The 21261-nt window shown below is 35.5% G+C and overlaps 1 protein-coding gene across 7 annotated transcripts in view; it reads right to left on the reverse strand.

The window, feature by feature from the left end:
- The window catches only part of FOCAD (focadhesin), a 347741-nt gene that overhangs the window by 81653 nt on the left and 244827 nt on the right, over positions 1 to 21261 (reverse strand). For all 7 annotated transcript variants that reach the window (XR_012127690.1, XR_012127692.1, XR_012127691.1 and 4 more), the window contains 5 exons: positions 20277 to 20327; positions 19428 to 19511; positions 12435 to 12573; positions 9067 to 9252; positions 3577 to 3698 (listed from right to left, as the gene is read on the reverse strand). Coding sequence is in view for 4 of the 7 variants with exons in the window: in XM_073228431.1 (XP_073084532.1) it covers positions 3577 to 3698; positions 9067 to 9252; positions 12435 to 12573; positions 19428 to 19511; positions 20277 to 20327 (582 nt within the window). In the remaining 3 variants the exon portion in view is untranslated. The remainder of the gene's footprint in view (positions 1 to 3576; positions 3699 to 9066; positions 9253 to 12434; positions 12574 to 19427; positions 19512 to 20276; positions 20328 to 21261) is intronic.

Below are 21261 nucleotides of genomic sequence, written 5' to 3' on the forward strand. Positions count from 1 at the left end.
CCAAAATTAAAGCAGGCCCTTTTTGTGGTTTCTCAAAGCTGATTTAAAAGTTATATGGAAAAGCAGAGGGCCTACAACAGGCAAATTTAAAAACAAAACACAACAAAACAAAACTGGCGGACTCATCTTATGTGATTTCGACTTATAAAGCAACAGTAATTAAGTTGTATAGTTTTGATGAAAATATATACACACAGGTCATATAGTTTTGATGAAAATATACACACACAGGTCAATGGGACAAAAGTGAGTACAGAAATACACCCACACATATACAGACAAATGATTTTCTACAAAGGTGCCAATATGAAGAAAGGATAGTATATGCAACAAGCATAACTCACACTTATAAAAAATTAAATCAAACAGATCATATGCTAAAATATAAATAAACCATAAACTTCTTCAGGAAAACTGAGATCTGCCAAGTGATTACTGGATAAACTATATATGGTACATTCATGTAACAGAATGTTATTCAGCCATAAAAAGGAATCATGTACTAACACATGCTACAGTATGTATAAACCTTGAAAACATTACACTAAGTGAAAAAAGACCACACAGTGTATGGTTCCCTTTATATGAAATGCACAAAATGGACAGATGTATAGAGACAAAAAGTGAATTAGCAGTTGTTGGAGGCTGAGGAGTGAGGAAAATGACCAGTGATGCTAACAATGGGTATGGAGTTTCTTTTCAGTGTGATGCAAATATTCTGAAATTAATTGTGGTGATGGTGACACAACTCTACAAATATACTAAGACCACCGAATTGCCCACTTTAAATGGATGACTTTTATGGCATATAAATTATACTTCAATTATTTTAAAAAATTAAGAAAAAAGAAAATACAAGAGGGAAACAAAAGGAAACATAAAATCTTTGAGACTCTGATCTCAAGCAAGAACCATAAAAAGAAAAACTTGATAAACTGGAATTCTTCAAAACTAAAAATCTGCTCTTCAAATGACACTCTCAAGGAAATGAAATGACAAGTTACAGATTAGGTAAAGCATTTGGAAAACACATTTTTAAAGAATTTGTATCCAGAATATATAAATAACTTATTTGAAAACAAAAATCTTGCTTAAAAAAATGGGCAGAAGAACAGGACACTTTATGGAAAAAAGATATAAATGGTAAAAAAAAAAAAGGGCATGAAAAATGCTCAACAACAACAGTCATGAAGGAAACACAAATTAAAACCACAGAAAGGAAACCGTAACCCAGGTATTGAGAATGGCCAAGTGTTTAAAAACTGACTACATCAAGGAGGCAGAGCAACTGGAACTCCTCACACTGCAGGTGGTCATCCAAAATGGGAGAGTCACAAAGATAACAGTTTGGTTGTTTCTTATATTCACTTACCATACAATCTAGGAATCCCTCTCCTAGGTTTACATTTACTCGAAAGAACTGAAAACAGATGTCCATACATACACCTGTATGACAATGTTTATAGCAGGTTTAGTCATATCATCAAAAACTGGGAACAACCCAAAGGACCATCAATGGGTGAATTAATCTTATTGAAACTCTCAGGATAGTCTTGCTTTTTTTTTAATAAAAAGAATCAGTCAAGTAGTGAGGGGCACCAAAGCATAGTCTGAAAAACTTCAGCTGGAAAAATACCAAATGGAAGAAAAAAAACACCAAGTGCATTTCAATAAGAGAAAGACAAGGAGGAAGAAATTCAAATTATGCAATACGAGTCATCTTGATTGAAAGACCCAAGCATTTTTTAATAATGTTCTCTGCTTAACCTGGGATGGTGTAAGGCAGTACAAAGACTGTGGAGTCATATACTGCCTGGGTTCCATTTCTATGTTCCTTTATTTACTAGCTCTGTGATCTTCAGCATGTTAACAGTACCAACCTCATAGTGTTAATGTGAAGATTACATGAAGTAACGTATGTATAGCAATTTTTAAAGTGCCTGAGCTTGTTACTAGCTATTATTATTGCAGTTGTTATTCTTACTAACTAACTCTGAAGTCTTACTATTCATTGTCTCACATAGCTTGAGAAACTGTATGGCTTATTCTCTATCTTAGCCTTTTTTTTTTTAATGAATTATCATAAGCAGAAGGTGAATACAAACTAAAATCCTACCACAGATTTGGTAGAATTCTGTCCAATATATGTCTTCCAATTGACTCCTAAAATAATGATCTCATTTTCTCATCTCTTTGGACTTTTCTAGGTATTCTACAATACAAGCAACAGGTATCTTAACCCAGTTATTTTCTCTGTTCAGATTTAAGGCATGCCTCACAAGCTCTGATACCACTTGTTGAATTTTTTAGATGTCTTCTGCTATCCCTTGCATTAAAACCTTTTCTTGTTTCTATTTTGATGGGAACTTTTGAAATCAGCTTTCCATTAATACTTAACACTTTGGTCATCCTCCAAATACCTAGGTGCACAACTTAAAAACACAAACAGGTACCAAATCTCTCCCTTCTCCATACCAATGAATAATATGTTAGGAAAAACAAATCTAGAAACTATCTGTGTTTTTCCCTCTTTGTGAAATTAAACCTCTCTTCTTTCAAGATCTTTCTTACCTCCTTAGTTAAATGAAGACATTATATTAGACAAAAAAGGTCCTGAATTAAATATTACATAATTTCAACTCTAAAATATATGAAAGGAACATGGGTCGCATAGAATAAAGTTGAGTCTTTAAAAACTGGCAATGCTAACTGGTGGCAATTGGTTGATAGAGACTATAACCAAATTAGCGATACCAAGACTTATAAATTATGCATCAAAATAAGATTTAATACATATTGTAGAGGTGCTAATTATTTTTACATCAAATCCATTAATTCTTTCAAAATTTATATCTTCATTTATAACTAGTATATAACTTATTACATATAAACTATATAAAATAAGCCTCTTTGCTGTGATAATTTTGTTATTCGTTCACACATTTTAATTTACATACACAAACTCTCATAAAATGTAAGAACAACAACAGCAGAAACACACATTTTCCAAATATATCTCCAACTTCCCTCTTCTTTCTGGTATTGACATAATCTGCAATGATCAGATTTCATGCATATCATCTAACAACATGACAAACTTTAAGAGTAGCCTAAGAAAAACTAAAACACTAACACCAAAGGTTTTTTTCCCTAAACACTTTTATTTACTGTTAATTATCAACATTCACAAAATATATAAATACTGGTGGCCTACATACTTGCAACAGATTAGAGTTGAGACATAGGCATGATTATTTCTTCAAGTAAGTTGGTATTTATTCTGAACAATGGAAGTTAAACACTGATGAAATACACCAAATTCCCAGATACTCCTCTGTAAAAATTAAGTTAGAGAGTAGGGGAAACATGCCAGTTTCTTTCAAAAATACCTCAAAATACTTTAGTATTCAATTGGGTCAACTATTTTGGGTGCTTTCAAAAACAACTTACATTACGATAAAGAGAGAGATTACTTCCAAACATACACTGAATTTCATGAGCATAAAATGAAGGCGGGAAACCCCAAAACATATACAAGCAAGCAGAGCCTATTACAGAGTATTGGAAGGCACCTACCTCATGCACTAAGGCAAGAGAGATCTGCTTGAAACTTCGCCCTCTACTGGCCATCAGTCGATTCAGTGGTTTGCCGTCTTTACTCTGGTACATCGAAACATCGTAACAAAATAACATACCACCTTTTAAAAAAGGAAAAACTTGTAAAAAAAAAATTTCCTATGGAAAAATGTCATTGATTGGATTCTTGGTAGTCCATATTTAATCAATCTGGGTAGACAGATTTCAAAATTAAAAGAGTTTTCTAAGCAAATTATGATTTTTGACTACTGGTATCAAAGGAAAGAAAAAATAAGAGGCTAAGTTACTACCTTTAAACTATCACTGATTTACAAGACTTACTCATTTGTAAATAAATGAATAATTGACAATTCATGACTTGTTAAGTTTTGTGAACGGTTACTTCTAGAGATTCTATTAAGCTTTTTTAAAAAAATAAATTTCAGTTAAAGAGAAATGCTTGCACATATCACTCCTCATGAGCTCCTGATAACATGGGTTGGTTCCTCTAGTTTATACCCACCAGTAGATAATACTGCAAATAGGTATTTCTTCCTTTTTCCTTCCTCCTCCTACTCTGACACTTCTCCTCCTGATCTTTCCCACTCTGATCATCCAGATTCTCAAACTGAACTTCCAGCTCCAGCTGGCCCCCAGGGCCAAAAAGCAAAGGCAGGCAGCAGAGTGCTAGAGTATGAGTTAGGGAATTCTTGGGAAATATCTGGGTAATTTCGAGCCAATGAGAAGGCACATTCAAAGACTAGTAACAATTTAGAACATAGAGGTCATTACATTTATAAGCATCTCTTACTGAAGTATGATAGAGAGAGAAAAGTACACACATCATATGCATATAGCTAAATGAATCTGAACAAACGTGTAATCAAACCCCAGATGCAGAAACAAAACATTATCAATATCCAAAAAGCTTTCTCATGTCTCCTTCCAGTTACATCCTCCCCCACCCCAAAGGCAGCAATCTCTAGCAACCATTCTGCTTACTTTGGTACTTTATTATAAATGGAATTAAACTGCATACGCTTTTCTATATGGCTTCTTTCACTCAACATAACCATTGCCAGAATCATTCACATTGTTATTGGCAGTTGTAGTGTATTCAATCTTATTACTGAATAATATCCTATCATGTGCATATACCACAATTTATTTATGAACTTTAATGTCAACAGGCATTTAGATAGATTCCAAGTCTAGGGCCACTCAAATTATGCTGCTATGAACGTTATGCTGTATGCCCTTTCTGGGCAATGTTATGAATTTGTTCACAACCAGTTTCAAAAAGTGGTTGTACCAACTTCCCAGCAGGAGTTCTGGTTGCTCCATATATTTACAATACTTTGTATTTTTCACCTTTTTTCATTTTAGCCCTTCTGTTAAGTATGTAATGGTACCTTATTGCAGTTTTAAATTGCATTTCTCTGATGACTAATGAAGTTGATCATCTACTCATATGTTCATTGGGCATTTGAACAACCTCTTTTTGAAGAGGGTGTTCAGTTCTTTTTCCTGGTTTTTGTCTTATCAATTTGAAAAAATATGCTGTATATTCTAGATATGAGCCTTTTATCAGATATACATATTATAAATATATTCTTGCATTCTGTGGCTTGCCTTTTTACTCTCTTAATGGTATACTTTGATTAACACACGTTCTTGATTTTACTATAATTTGTCATTATTTTTATGACTAGAGCTTTTACAGATGTGTTGAAAAGATAATCCCTTTCCTCCACAGCATTGTAGTGTCAGCTTTGGAATAAACCTGGTGACCCTGTACATGTGGATCTGAACATTCTATATTCTTCTGTTGGTCAATTTGCCTGTCCTCCAATACCACACTATCAATTATTATGGCTTTACAGTAAGTCTTGATATCTGGCAATGTGTATTCTTCTACTTTGTTGTTATTCTTCAAGATAACCTTGGTTATTCTTGGTATTTTGTATTTCCACACAAATTTTAGAATCAGCTTGTCAGTTTCCAAAACCTACAGAGATACTGATTGGGATTGGACTGAATTTATATATTAATTTCAAAAGAACTGACATTTTTATAGCATGAAGTCTTCTAGTCCATAAACATGTATATCACCCATTTTATTAGGATTTCTTTGGGTTTTTTTTCCCATAATATTTTGTAGCTTCTAGTATGATTTTGGTAAATTTATTATGAGTACTTGATATTTTTTGATGCTATTATAAATGGTACAGTTTTTAAATTTCATTTTTGTTTTAGTATATAAAAATATATAATTGATTTTTATATGTTGACCTGTATATGCATGCAGCAACCTTGCTAATAAATTCATTTATTAATCCTAGTCTGTGGATTATTTTGGATTTTCTACGTACACAATCAAGTCATCTACAAATAATGATTGTATTTCTTCCCTTATAATCTTGATAATTTAACTTTCTTTTTTGTGGCTTATTATTCTAGCTATGGCCACCACAACAATACTGAATAATAGTGGTGATAACTGGCATCCATATCTTTCTCCAAATCTCAAGGGGTAAAAGTTTCAATGCTCAGTATTATGTACAAAGATGGCATTACAGATGTTTTTTATCAGAATAAAACAAGTTCCCTTATAGTCATAGTTTAATGAAAGTCTTTGTATCACAAATAGCAGCTAAATTTTTCACAGGTTTTTTTTCATCTACTGAGATAATCTAAAGATTGTTCTTTTCTGACTAATATAATGAATTATTGATTTTCAAACATCAGTTAAACTCACTTGTTATGTATTATACTCTGTATGTATTGCTGAATTCAATTTTTAAACATCTTTTGCAACTGTATTTCCAATGTTCATGGAAGAGACTAGTTTGTAATACTCCCTTCTTATACTTTGTATCAAGATTATGCTGATCTTATCAAGACTATTCCCCTAGCCACACTATTTTTTTTTTTTACTCTGTTCTCTATTAGAGTTTTTGAAAAACCATTGTTATTTCTCCCTTAGTTTTTTTGGAAGAATTCACCAAGGAAGCCCATTTGTATGTAGGGTTTTCCTTGTAGGAAAGTTGTTACGGATTCAATTCCTTTAACACATATCAAACTATTCATACAATCTTATTTCTCCTTCTGTCAGTTTTGCAAAGTTTTCTATTTTAATGAATTTCTATATTTTACCCAAAATGAAAAGTATTGGCTAAAAATTCTTCATAACAATCTTTTATTATCTTTTTGAATGCTATAGTTTGAAGTGGTGTCTCCTTTGTTGTTCCTGATATAGAGAATCTATATTTCTCCATTTCATTGTCCAAACTTATAATGGCTTTATCAATTTTGTTAAACTTTTCAAAGAATCAACTTTTGGCTTTGCTGATTTCATGTTTTCTATTGTATTGATTCTTATTATCTTTATTATTCTTTCCTTTACCCTTTAAGTTTTATTTGCTATTCTTTTCCAAGCTACCTGAGATGGAAGCTTAAATCATGACTGCTTTTCTTTCTTCTTTTTTAGTAAATGCATGGAAGGTATAAATCTCTCTCTAATATTGTTTCAGCTACATCCCACAAGTGTGATATGGTTATTTTCATTATTATTCAGTTCAAAATATTTTCTGATTTTCATTTTGATTCTTTCTTTGGTCCATGGATTATTTATAAGTGTACTGTTCAAATTCCAGGCTACTGGAGACATTCTAGTTATCTTTTTGCTATTTATGTTTAGTTTAACCCCAGTGTCATCAGAAGACTCTAAATGACTTCAATATTTTGAAATTCGTTGAAGTTTATCTCCATCAAATGGTCATTTTGGTAAGTTTCCCAAGAACAGTTAAAACCTTAAGAATTCTATCACTGTAAGATTCAATGTTCCATATATTAATTAAGTTTATTCATAGTAGTATTTATTTTATAAACCTACTGATATTTTTGTCTGCTTACTCATCAAACTATTGAAAAAGATGTTTTGAAGTTACCCATTAATACTGTGTCTATTTCATCTTTTAGTTCTACTAATTTTTGTCATATATTTTCTTAATAGAGTCACTTCTTTACCTCCATGAAATGTTCCCTTCATTTCTTACATCTAGTACTTTTACATAGCATAGTAGAAAGCATATGAAAAATAACAGAAATTCTAAATGATGTTATTTTTTTTTTTTATCAGAGAGGAGTTTCTGTACTAGACTTGATTACAGCTTTGGTAAATCTCAGTCTACCTCTAGTTCAACCCTATTCCTAGGGCAGGCAGCCCCCAAGATTTTCACTGACAGTCTAATCAGTCATTGACTCCTCAATACAGAAAGATTATGGGAGATTCAGATCCATCCTCAGAGGTTTTCAGCTTAGCTCTTCAACTTCCTATTCCATAAAGCTTCAGAATTTGACAAATATCTTGAGGGAGAAACAGACTGTGTTTGAAGTCCCTCAAGTCCCCAGTTTTGTCACTCAGGCATCGCATTAATGTCAAGATCACTGCTGGTTTCTCTGCCTCCTGCACCGGCCTCTTGTCAAGGTCAAGCCAGAATTTCAGCTTCCAGCTGCGGCCAGAATTCGCAAGTACACACAGGCAAAAAGAGTTGGAGATCTTCAGTATCAATGTGCACTGTTTATTATGAGGCTCATTCTCCTAGCTAGTCTTTGTTTCCTAAGCATCACAAGATTGGAGATTTCACTTTGCTTTTCAGAAGCTCCAGTCTAGTTCTTTAACATCCAGGGAAAACTCAGAATTCGGCAAAAAAAGTCAGAGTCTTCAGAGAAACAGAACCAATAGGATATATACATACATACAGAAAAGTAGGTATGAGGAGATTTATTATACTAACTATAGAGGCTGAGAAGTCTGCAAGCTAGGAGAACCAGGAAAGCTGGTAGCAGAAGTCAGTCTGAGTCTAAAAGCCCAAGAACCAGGAGCACCATTTCTGAGAGCAGGAGAAGATGGAATTCCCCCTTCCTCTACCTTATTGTTCTTTTCAGGCTTTCAGTGGATTAGATGTTGCCTACCCACACTGGTGAGGGTGATCTTCTTTACTCAGTCTACTGATTCAAATGCTAACCTCTTCTGGAAACACACTCACACACACACACAGAAAAAATGTTTACCAGCTATCTGAGCATTGTTTAGCCCGATCAAGCTGACACATAAAATTAACTATCACTTCATCCATCACTAAAAGCTCTCCTGGTTTCTCTGACCTACAAGAGACCTCTTCCTGAGCCAGGTCCCAATCCTATCCTAAGTCCACAACCAGAATCAGTGGATATCGAATATCCTCCTTTGAGAGCAGGGAACAGTCCTAAAATGTTTTTCCCATTCTGTAATTTTAGCCTATTTATTCATCTTTGCTTCTACAATTCTCTGATGACTTTAAAATATGATTTGTTTTTGTGATTTATCCTGCACTGCCCAGATGTCAGCAGCTGCGGTGATGCTCTGCTGTGACCTATTACATGCTGCTTGGAAGCAGAAGTCAAACCATTAAAAACCTGTAGCTCTATACTATGGACTGTGCTTACCTGCAAGGCCAGGTTTCAAACCTGGTTGCTTGTTTGTTTCATACATTTTCAATATAAAATTGGGGATTCCTGCTACAGTCTTCCCTTGGTCTGAGCGGGTACCTCCTTTTAATGCAGAGTGATACACCCCACGAGGCATATTCACCATTTCTTGCTTCACAAGTGATGTAAAAAATTCCCCTAAAGCTGAAAGAAATAAAAGGAGATCAAAAGTAGTGTAAATACAGTATACTAGAAGAGAAAGTTCCATTCTTAACTTGTGTCTGTGTGTGTGTATAACAACTTAGCTATGTTCTAGAACAAAACTTCATAAAGTAAAATGAGAATTCTTGGTTCCTATACCTTTCTTAGTTTTCCCCAAATTAGAACATGGCACCCAGTTGCTCAAGCTTTAAAATTTAGTCATTCTTAGTTCTTTTCTTTCTCATACTTCTTAAATGTAGCCCATCATCAAGCCCTTTGAGCTCTACCTTCAAAAGTATACCCCAAATCCATCAATTTCTCTCCATTTTCACTGCTACTTGTCCAGTCCTTATCTTCTCTCTTCCTTATCAGGACAAACTTAAAACTAGTTTCTTGGTTTCTTCTCCCCATGACCATCCCTCCAACAATCCTCTACCCATAAGGCAGAATTTTATGTCCTTCTCTCTAACATCTTCCAGGGGTTTTTCACTGTATACACAGTAACAACAAAACTTCCCCAAACTATCAAGACTGTCTATGATGTAGCCCTTCACTCTCTCTCTGACTTCTCTACCACCTACCCTCCTTTCTAGCTGTGTGAAAGGCATACTTCCATAGAGCCTTTTTCCTATTCTGCAATAACACACAATCCATATCTAAGTCAGGGCCACCACACTTGTTATTCCTTCCACCTGGAACACATCGTCCCAGATTTCAATGTGACTGGCTTGCCACCTTCCTGTCATTTAGGTATTTTCAGAGACACCTTTTATGGCTATTCATCATTCTGTAGAAATATCAGTACGATTATTAAGAAATGTTAATTATTTTTGCTTGTGTTCCTTCTAATTAATTCCAACATCTTTATTGCTTAACATTTTTACTTATTATAAGCAACGCAGAAGTGTGGCATCAGAAAGCAAGAGGATACCTAAACAAAATACTTGACAAGGCTCTAGGTTTATATTCAAGTGCTATTTTCCTAAGGACCACTAGAGGTTGCCCAATGCAGAAACAAAAACAACAAAAACATTAAGGCTAAACAAATCGTATAGAAAACAAAAAAGGAAACCACGTGTGCCTCTTCTTAACAGAACAAAAACACAGGGTCCACCTAACTAAACTGGAATTTTATTATGAATAGATCTAAAAGTCTCCTTTAAATGACCATAATTAGATAAAAGACAGCAAGTGCTCACTGGAACATATTATAGGCCCAGTTCTGTTCTGACATTTCTATACAGAACCTTTCTAGATATTACGAATTTCTCCATTCAAAGGCCAGAAAACACCTGTGTGGAATTTGTTCCATTTACCCCTCCAGATCCATTCTCTACCTTCTCAACCCTTCTCTGAGCACTGGAAGAATAACCTTTAACAATTGCATCAACAGGCTCCTTTATCCTCTGGCTTCTACTTGGCTTCATCTAATGGATGCTACTGGCAGGATATCAGGAGGCAGAAACCAAGTGAGGTCAGGATATGTACTCCCCAGGAACCCTCCTGCAGGACTGCTACAGGTTGCTTGTACCCCTCTTCTGAAGGCCATGGCTCCCCAAAAGCAGCCCTATTTATGACACGGATGCTCCCTTAGTCCCCTAACTGCTACTTGCCTTTACCTCTTCGGGATGAGCGACATTAATCACTCTGGGATGAGTCACTGCTACTTGTGAATTTCCTTTAACTTTGACAACAGAACTGTAAATAGTCCCCTTATTAAATTCTCAATTACTCCATCTGAAAGTGCCTTTCCTGTCAAGATCCTGAACAGTACATCATCTAAATGAAAGGGATAAGCAATATCCAATTACAGGCCATATACTACAATCCCTGCACACACTTGTACATGTATGGCTACTTCAAACTGTGTAGGCGCATAGACTTTCATAATGTAGCTAAGAATCACCTGGTTGTGAGCACAGAGGAGCTAATGCAAGAAAAAGTAATTTCATGCTTTCTAAGGGATCCTATTCTGGCAAAAGCTGAAATGTGTCAAGAGATAAGCATGCATTTGTACATAAATTATCCCAGGAATGGAAATTTGTCTACTTGTCCAACTCTTCAGAGAGCTAAGGGTCCTCACATAATTCCAGCCCTGAGAATAGTTTAAATGAGGGTAAGATGCCATAAGTGCAACTGATATATAGAGACCATCCTCCCCCAACCACAAAGCTAGCAACTAGAATTTTTTCCATTGCCTTTGAGGTTTGCCTTAGTCTCTTCCTTCCACATAACCAGGTGAGAATATGAAAAGAGCTGAAAATTTGTAGGATACAGAATTTTTTTTAAACAACCAGTTTTTAAAACAACCCAAATGTCCTTCAACAGGCAAGTGGATAAAGTGGCACATCCTACACTAGAATACTTACTACACAGCAGTAAAAAAATAAGCAATTGATGCAAGCAACTGTTTGGAGGCATCTCAAAGACATTATACTGAGTGAAAAAAAGCTAACCCCAGAAGTTTATATATTGGATTAAAAAAAGTGATGAAATCCAAATAGGTCTATAGTTAATAGTATTTAAATTCAGAAACTAAATTTTATATCCATAAAAATTAAAGGGAAAATTGGAACAGAACAAGGTAATAGATGCCTGCCCAGCATGTTGGTGCATACTGAATTAGAATAATCAGTTATAATTTGAGTAACTCATAAAATGTTAAGGTCCTGTAAGCTTTTTATCAAAACTGAATGACCATCCAATTGAATCCATTTTTAAAGGCTTTAATGTAGAGCCCTCCAATAATTGTATCATCTTTGGAGTAACCCTAAAGAAAGAACAAATTTATGATGAAGAAACTCTCAGGAAATCTCTGAAGATTCTAATGATTTTTTTCACTTACCTTATATAAGAACCATTATTTGAACCAGTGACTCAAAGTCCCACTGTAATTTTTTCTGGTGGAATAAATTTAGCTTTTGAACTGAATTCTAATTTTTCAGTGAAAATGCTTGTTTAAACTAGCCTTCCACTTCAGTTTAATTTGTGTCTAACAGTTTTCATTGTGTTCTTAACACCACACTACCTCAAGCAGTCGCTATACACCAGACGGGTGCATTTTGCATTTCAAATAGAAAATGAGAATTTAAGATTAACGTAAGCTATAATGGGTATACATCACAAAAGAACACAGGTAAAATCTCTGAAAAATGCCAGCTTCCCTGCCACCAAATAGAAATCACCTGGTAAAACCGAAGGAGCAGTGAGTGACAACAATCCGAGATAGCAGGAGCCAGGAATGGAAAGATCCACGTCCTTCTCGTCACCCTCATCATCTGCCTCTTCATCGAGTTCATCGGGAATCTGGATTTCTGGTCTTATCTGAAACGATAAAGAAGGTGATACTAAAACATTATATACAATCTTTTCTTTGTCCTTTTTATGTCCAGATTTAAAAATCGGGTTTTTAAATTTACATTCATTGCTCTGTGTTACAAGACCACTAAAAGTTAATTCTAAAACATTTATTCATTTTCATATTAACTAAATGGTAAACTCTAATCATCTTATTAGATACAACCCCAGATCCCTGTAAAGAAATAATAGTAATATAATAAGAAAACCACCATAATCCTGCATAAGCAATGATTATTATAGAAAACTAATAAAATTTTACACCATCCGACAATAAAATGCAGTGACACATTCAACATATTAAACTTCTATGGTTTATAACAAAGTAATTGCCTTGTCTGAATACTTTTTTTAAAGAAATTGTGATTCCAGCTATTTCTCTATAACAAAGCTTAAAATCTTCCAGTAGAATATATATATATAGTAGAGCTCAGGACAGAACAGAATGCTTTTTGACTTTTTTTTAGGCTTGGCAGTTTGTCACTATAGGATATAGAAACATTAAAATCTATAATTGGTAGCTATACTTGTGTTTAATTTGCAATTTGAAGATTTTGTAGTTGTCCTGTGATGAGTTAGGTTTGTTTGAACCAAATATTAAAAATGTGAAAAGATTACCACTATTGTAGTTTCCACAAGATATAACTGTCAAACAATTAATTAAATTTTTAATACTTTCACTGACATATCATCGTAATGCCCACATGGAGATAATTAAGCATTAGGGGAGAAAATCAAAATATATAAAAGTGGTTGCTATAACTATAAAGTGCCAGAACCCAGTCATTGCCATTAGCCTGTCTCCCAGAGTTATTTTTAGAAATAATTAACAATTCCTGCAGACTGCCTTCTTCATAGGTCCCCAAAGCACTGTTCCATTTAGGAACTGCACTGAGTCAGGATTCTTGCAAGGGAATAAAAGAAAACAGAGAGAAAATGCTTCTCTTAAGTATAATAACCTCAACTCCAATGAAGCCTTTCAACCATAACTAGTGTTCTCTTCAGTAGTGAAGGGGTGAAAGCAGACTGGGTACTTGAGCAGTTTCCAGGACAAGGTTTCATTCTGAATACCTAATTCTCAGAGGACTGAGCCAGCTATAATTACAGGGATAACAACAGTGTACGTACTGCATAGGGCATGACAGCATTTGTTGCTATCAATACCAGAGAAACCCTGGCACATATGCAAACCTTTGGGTCCTGACAACTGGGGTTTTCCAAGGGTCTCAGAGGGTCTGTGTACACACTTTGAATTTGCCAGGTTTAGTATCATCACGAGTTATTCTAGAGATTCTAACTAGTCCTAGCTCCCTAAAAAGTTCCAAAAAACAAGTTGGTTCTGAGTCTGCCTTGCTTCTGACTTTTTACACATCATAGTTACACACTGAAATATTTGAACAGCATATTGGGAAAAACAGACAACAATGTTTACAGCTGATAACACTAGTTACCACAACGGTGCACCAAAACACTGGGAAGCTTTGATATGCATTATATTCACATGTGATAGAGACCAGGGGAGGTGGAAGGCAGAGGTAAACCCTTAAAGCTAACATCAACATTCACAGGTGTGGTGAAGATGCAGAGAGAAATTAGAACCCTCCCACACTGCTGGTGGGCACAGAGTGGTGCAGCTCCTTTGGAAAACAGTTCGTCAGTTCCTCAAAAAGTTGAGCAGAGTTACCATATGCCCCAGCAGTTCCACTCCCAGGTATATAACCAAGAGAAATGAAAATATACAATCACACAAAAACTTGATGTGAATATTCATGAATGTGAATGCACTACCCATAATAGCAAAAAAAAAAAAAAATTAATGGAAACAATTCAAACATCCATCAACTGATGAATAAACAAAATGTGGCATATCTATACAATGGAGTATTATTCAGTCATAAAAAGGAGTGAAAGACAGATACATGCTACACATGAATAAATCTTGAAAACATTACACTAAGTCAAGGAAGCCAGTCACAAAACGCCACATGCTACATGATTTCATTATAGGAAAGGGTCAGGCCAGGCAAATCTAGAGAGACAGAAAGTAGATTAATGGTTGCTTAGGGAGGGGAAAGGAGTAATGGAGACTCACTGCTAATAAAATGCCCTAAAATGAGATTGTGGTTGCTCTGTGATTAGTTGCACAATTTTTTGAATATACTTTTGAATATACATGGTGAACTGTATGGATTACATCTCAGTATCAAATTATATCTCAATAAAGCTGTTTAAGAAGAAGGGAGGAAGGGAAGAAGGAAGGGAGGGTGGAACAGGGGAAGGCAGGCAGACTATAGGGAAGCGGGGTTGGAGAAGATGATGGCACAAGCAGAGTGTATGAGGCAGAAGTTGCCACCACCTCGGAGGCCTTAACTAGTGTATGAACCATGCTAAATGACCTAATGTTTCCAATTCCAGAATTACTTAGTATAAGGGGATACAATTGTTTTTGTACACATTTTAGCCTATCCAGTCTTTCTGCTCAGTCAAGCCAAATTACTTAAAAAGGAGCCACCGCACCCAGGCCATCAATATTGCTGAGCTCCACTAAAGACAGACCCCCTAGGCTGGGGATAAAAAAAGAAAAAAAAATAGCTGATCCACTCATCCATCTTAAGTTGTCTAATTTTACATTCACATAACTGGATGCCTCTATTAATTTATCTATGACATGGTAAAAAACATGTCTGTATCTTACATGTGTACACATTTTAACAAAGCAACTACAGATGCACTGTAATTTAAGTATAGATGATATACTCTGCCTACTTAATAATGGTATGATCACTCCTTCAATTTTGTTTCTTCAAAGGTGAGTGGGTTCTCCTGAACAAATTAGCACATATTGCTAGACCCTGGCTCCATTACATTTTCCTCCTCCTCTGCTCACCAATTAAAGAAATATTTGTTCTGGCTTTCCAGTATCACTCCTAATGTTTTCCCCTGGTTTGTGATCAACAGCTGAGTAAGATCAATATGAGGAAAAGATCAATACGTGCTCAACAACTGAATAAGATCAACAGCTAAGGAAAATCAAGAGAAGTCATACGAAAAATACCTGTTTAAATAATAAAATTCTGGCAATTGCATTAGATGAGCTAATAAAACATCCAGGAAAACTGTATATTAAAAACATGCACACCAACTACACCCTTCCAATTATGGCTCAGCATTGTTGAAGGAACTTAAATGGGGAGCCAAATATAAAATGGTAAATTACTTTTAAAATCTGCTTCAAATTGTATATTGGAAAGCTTCTCCTACAAAATGCCTCACACTTTGGGCTCTGAGCCAAATAACCTTTCAACCACGTTTCTGCGCGCGCGCGCACGTGCGTGCGTGCGTGCGTGCGTGCGTGTGTGTGTGTGTGTGTGTGTGTGTGTGTGTGTGTGTGTGTAACCTATGAAAATCCAGGAGTCAGTGCATACACAGAGTATTTTATTTGGAACACATCAAGTATATGCATAAATTCATTAAAAAAGAAAAACAGCTTCTGATGAATGCAATGACATTCACTTAAATCAAAGCCCAACAGGTTACACCACATTAATACCAACCCTGGGTGCATAATGAGTTATTTTATATTATGCACTTCTAAAATTAACTCCAGAAATCAACAACACAATCTATATTAAGATCTCTATAATAAAAAGTTTAATTTTTAAACAACTAAATATTTTTTAACAAACCCAAGGCAGAGAAGAGAGTCAATCTTTCACTAAAATGTTCGTCCATTACTGATTGTTTACTAACTGTTTTACAATTCTGTATTTGTTTTTTGTTTGTTTTGTTAGGGAGGCCTTTTGAGGGGACACTAAAAAATGGCAAAGGAAGAAGGATAAATAGCTAACAAAAACAAAGAAGTACAAACTAAAAGGGAAAAAATCATTCATGTGTATTTTTTAATGTTGGTATCAACAGGTCCTTAAAGAAGCCCTCCCACCACTTGAAAAAATTTTGACCAACTTTGGATTTGCATGTTTCAAGTGATTAACAATGACATTTTACAAACCAACAAAAGACACAGATTCATTCAACATTCCCAGCTCAAAAGACAGCCTAGCACTTATGTCCCATAAACAATTATTAAACCAATGCAAGTGTCGTTCCTGACACCACTAATCCCACTGACCTTACTAACAAACCAATGACATAAAAGATGAATTAATAAATCTGATATGAAAATCCCTAATTCACATCCCTACTATGTGCTGACATTTTCCATCTGACCTTAGGGGTACTGCACCATTCAACCCTAAATCGTCCTCCTGATGGCTGCCACTTCTCTAATGCCTTTTGTTCTACCAGCCTTGTCTAGCTAAATCTCACAGTTTAAATGGATGCATCAATCAACAAGAAGTCTTTCTTTAATGAATTTAAATTCAGGTAGTATTTACAAAAGTAGCTGAATTATAATCCACAATAGTAGCTGTGTTGATAAGGATAAAGTATATTTTTAAAATATTTTTTTTACTTCTACTTGAAATTTGTAGTATGCTTTTTTAAAAGATTACTTCACCAAGTTTCCACAAATAGAATGTGGACATGCTTTCACTGGGAAGGTATACAGGTAACCTTCAGTTTTGTGAGTAACTCATTGCCACTGGTACAGAGTGAGTAATCTCTGATAACATGGAACAACCTTACATAAGTCCCTACATGGCAAAGACTTGAGAAACAGCTGAAAATATGCCTTTACAGTAAATGTGTCTCAGTTTCACATCACTTCCATCATCTACAAAATAGAGGGTAGGAGCCACTCAGTTGTATCCTTAGCCCTTGGGGACTTAAACACACTACCAATATGAACACACCAACCATTTTCTGTACTTTTAGTCCTTAGGTGATCCAACAGCCAAACTGAAAATCAGTAATCAATACAATAAAGAAGAATACATGGTTCAGTCTTAGAAACAATGATTCTATCCAAGGAGGCAGATCCTCTGTATCAGAAGCTGGAGGGCAGGGGCAGACTCCTTTAAACCACTTATGTCCCCTCATCTTAATCCCAGTTCCAAATACCCACTGCAGTGAACCATTGTTACTTCTAGGAATGAGTCATATCCCAGACAGGGGTTAGGGCAGAAAAAAGGTTGAAAAGCATGGCTAAAAAAGAATAAGACTTAGAAATTTCCTTTACACTGGAAAGCATAAAGAGCTACTTATAGCTATTCAGCGATCAGAGGATATAGAAGAGTTAGATTAAGAAAGTATTTAATATTTGAATGAGTATAAGACTTAACTGAGTATAAACTCTAACAATCAGAAGCTTAATATAACTCTAAAATAGGAAAAAAATAAGCATATCAATATTTAAAGGAGTAGAAATTAAACAGTCAAGAGTATGTGGGAGTTACATGATAAAAGCTATTACTCTGCAGGAGTATTTCAGAAATAATAGCTAAAAACGTAATTATTATGCTATGATCTAAATTAGCAATTGGTTATAAATAACAATAATTAAAGATATCTTTCCAGATACTGTAGCTAATTTATTGGTAGGAGTCTGCACAACACATTTGCATTAGCTTTTTTTTCATTCATTTTTCTTAAAAGCTATGGGTACTGTACCACAGTGCAGTCTGAAGTCCCACCTCTTTTAATTTTGTGAGTCATAGAGCACCTTATAAGGCTTCCCATTTGTGATAACTGCATGATAAGCTGGCTGATCTGTCTTTGAGTCCTCAGTAACATGGAAATCCTGTCTTGCTTAGGATTTGGTATAAGAACCTATCTCCAATCCCTCCAACTCAATTCAATACACAGAAATTTGTCTGGTTCCTATTGGCATCTAATTTCTCTATAAATTCAATCCAGAAGACAAAGTCAACTCATTTTAATGCCTAAAGATCCCCAAAAGAAGACCTAAACTTCTTGCACATAGCGAATCTGTGGCATCTTGCTGCAATGATGGACAGTGACTTCATTGGGGTATGGGTGGGGACTTGATAATATCAGTAAATGTAGTAACCACATTGTTTTCTCATGTGAAACCTGCATAAGAGTGTATATCAATCATACCTTAATAAAAAATTTAAAAAAAAAAACATCTAAACTCCTTGCCATTTGGCCTCAAGGAGAGATTCTGGGTGACTATTAGATACAATGTCTAACACAAGGTCTGCCTTATACTCTAAAGGTATTCAATAAACATTTGTACACATTTGAGTTAACAATAACACTAAATGTGAAATCATGTGCTTAACTCTTTATGAAACTTAATCCTTTAAAGCTGGTTATATTAGGTAGATATTAGGAAAGGTATATGTTTTTAGTCTAAAAACTAAGATACTGTCAGACATTGTGTCACCATTAAAAGGCAGTGATACTTTCTTTATTCAGTTCTCTGTGGCTACTGTATATATCATTCTACACTAATAAACAGTAGATTTCTTCACAGAGTATCTCAATCCTGATTCACAAATGAAGATCTCTGGCTGCAGAGGTGATATAAAACCTTAGTTGATGTAGGCCATGCTTGGATTTGCAGTCCAAGATGGTGCACAAATGTTCCTATGGTGACACAGATCTTCTGGAGTAAACCAAGGGCACGGAAATGCAGTCACATAGTCAGTTACCTCAGGGATGCTTCATTTGAACTACAGGTCTCTTCCATCTGCTTCGAAGATGTTTAAATTCATTATCTGAAATCAAAGACCCCTTAGTCCTTTACAGGTTAAACAAAGAATGAATATAAATTCTTTTAGTGACAACATATCTAGAGTTACATATACATCCACCAGGTATCTCCTAAGAGGGAGGTACAAATGAAGTTGTAAAGCCTGGCATTAAAGAGACAGCAATGAGAAAGCAGAAAGGCCTACCTGCTCAGGCAGATGAAGAATGGTGTGCTCTCCGGAACCAAAGTGTGACAGAGATTTATACGCAGCATTTGCTACAACTGGGTCCTAGATAGGGAAAAAGTAACATAAATAAACAACAACATATTTTAAACATCAACTCTAGAGGAAAACAGAAAATCGTCCCTCACCAACCTCTAAATTCCAGTCAGTGCTTTGGAAATGACATTCAAGCCTTCCTTAACATGTCCCAATTAAACAGAGAAAACCACATGAGCAGAGGGGTTACAAGCACCATTTTTATAATCCTAGTTTGGACATTAAACATAAAGTAACTCATAATCACTCAGGTCCCCATGGAGCAGTATGTTTAGTGGAAGAAGTACGAGCATTTAGAGGTGGATAGGTTTGGAACTGGACTCCCCTTTCCCAGCTGCTAACATTTTAACTTAGCCTTGACGAATCTAAGCTCTTTCACCAAGGAGTTGAGCATAATATCAATGGCTCACTCTTCTCTATACGCCTTGACTGGAAACATCTGCAAGTGCACCAAACTTTCTGTTGGTTTGCTGTGCTGGCTGGTGCGGAGGGGCGTGGCAGGGAGGCAGAGACTGTAACTGAGAGGAGATGGGCGACAGTCCCTCTTCACATCTGCCACCCTCACAAAGTAACGAGCGCACTCCATGGTAAAAACGTATCAATATGCATAACTTGAGAATAATTTTTAAAAGCTAGACTTTATTACTCATCTCACAATTCTCTTAAATTCAAGAAGCCACCATATCAAGGGAGCTATATTTTTTACCCTAAGAGACTTATTTCACACATCTTTCCTCAGCTTGGTCTGTTTCCCTGACACTCTTGTGAAAGTACCTTGTTTTGAGCGTGGGTCCAGAGGAAACTGAGGACTTGGACTTTAAAATTCTGAAAAATCAACGAACATCGGAATAAATTTTTGAAACAAATATAAAACTAAAGTAGCCAACAGTGAAAATTGAATTACTTTGAAATTTACACCATTTATAATTAACTTAACCTGCATTTACCCATCATTTATAAAATGGAGATAGAGACAGTCATCCTTTAAGCACATGGATATTTTAAACACAATGAGATTTTAAGATTATTATATTCAGAAACTAACCATTTACAACTGACCTCGCAAGTCAAATGCCAGTCCCCTCTTCCATGCCACTGTTCCTGATCCTCAACCCAGAAGAGAGTTCTCCCTTCTCCAAGTAGCCTTATGGCACATTGCACACTTTAGCATCTAATATGGTTATCTATGTGTGTGGTTAACCCCCAGTTAGGTTATATACTCCTTAGGGCAATGACTGTCTTTTTCACTTCAAACCATAAAGCCCAGTTCCTCAAATGACAAACATTTAATAAGTAACTGAGCATGAACAGCCATTCTATCTTCCAACACTCATTTTTGGCCAAATCTAACTTCTTGCCCCTCTAAATCACATAAGGTTCTTCTATACCTCATTGCCTTTGCATATTCATTCCCCAAACTTCAACAGGAAGCAGTTTTATTAATTCTTCAAGATCCTAGTCTAATAGCACCAACTAAATTGGGTTTACTTGGATTCCTCCTAAGAATCCTGGCATTTCCACCACCACTCTCTCATAGCGCTTTGATTAACTGTACTCATCAAGTGTTGTTATTATTGCTTCCGTCTATCTCCTTTACCACCCTTTGAAGCTTTTGGGAGGCAGGGACTAACGAGATGGTATAATGCAACAATATAGGCTATGGAGCTAGAGAGTTCTGGGTTTAGACATCAGCATTCACTTAGAAACTACAGTAGCGGTCATTACTTGTCTGGCATGTAGCCAATACTCAGAATTTAAT

This window comes from Manis javanica, chromosome 2 (genome assembly GCF_040802235.1).
Source record: "Manis javanica isolate MJ-LG chromosome 2, MJ_LKY, whole genome shotgun sequence".
NCBI classification, from domain to species: Eukaryota; Metazoa; Chordata; class Mammalia; order Pholidota; family Manidae; genus Manis; species Manis javanica.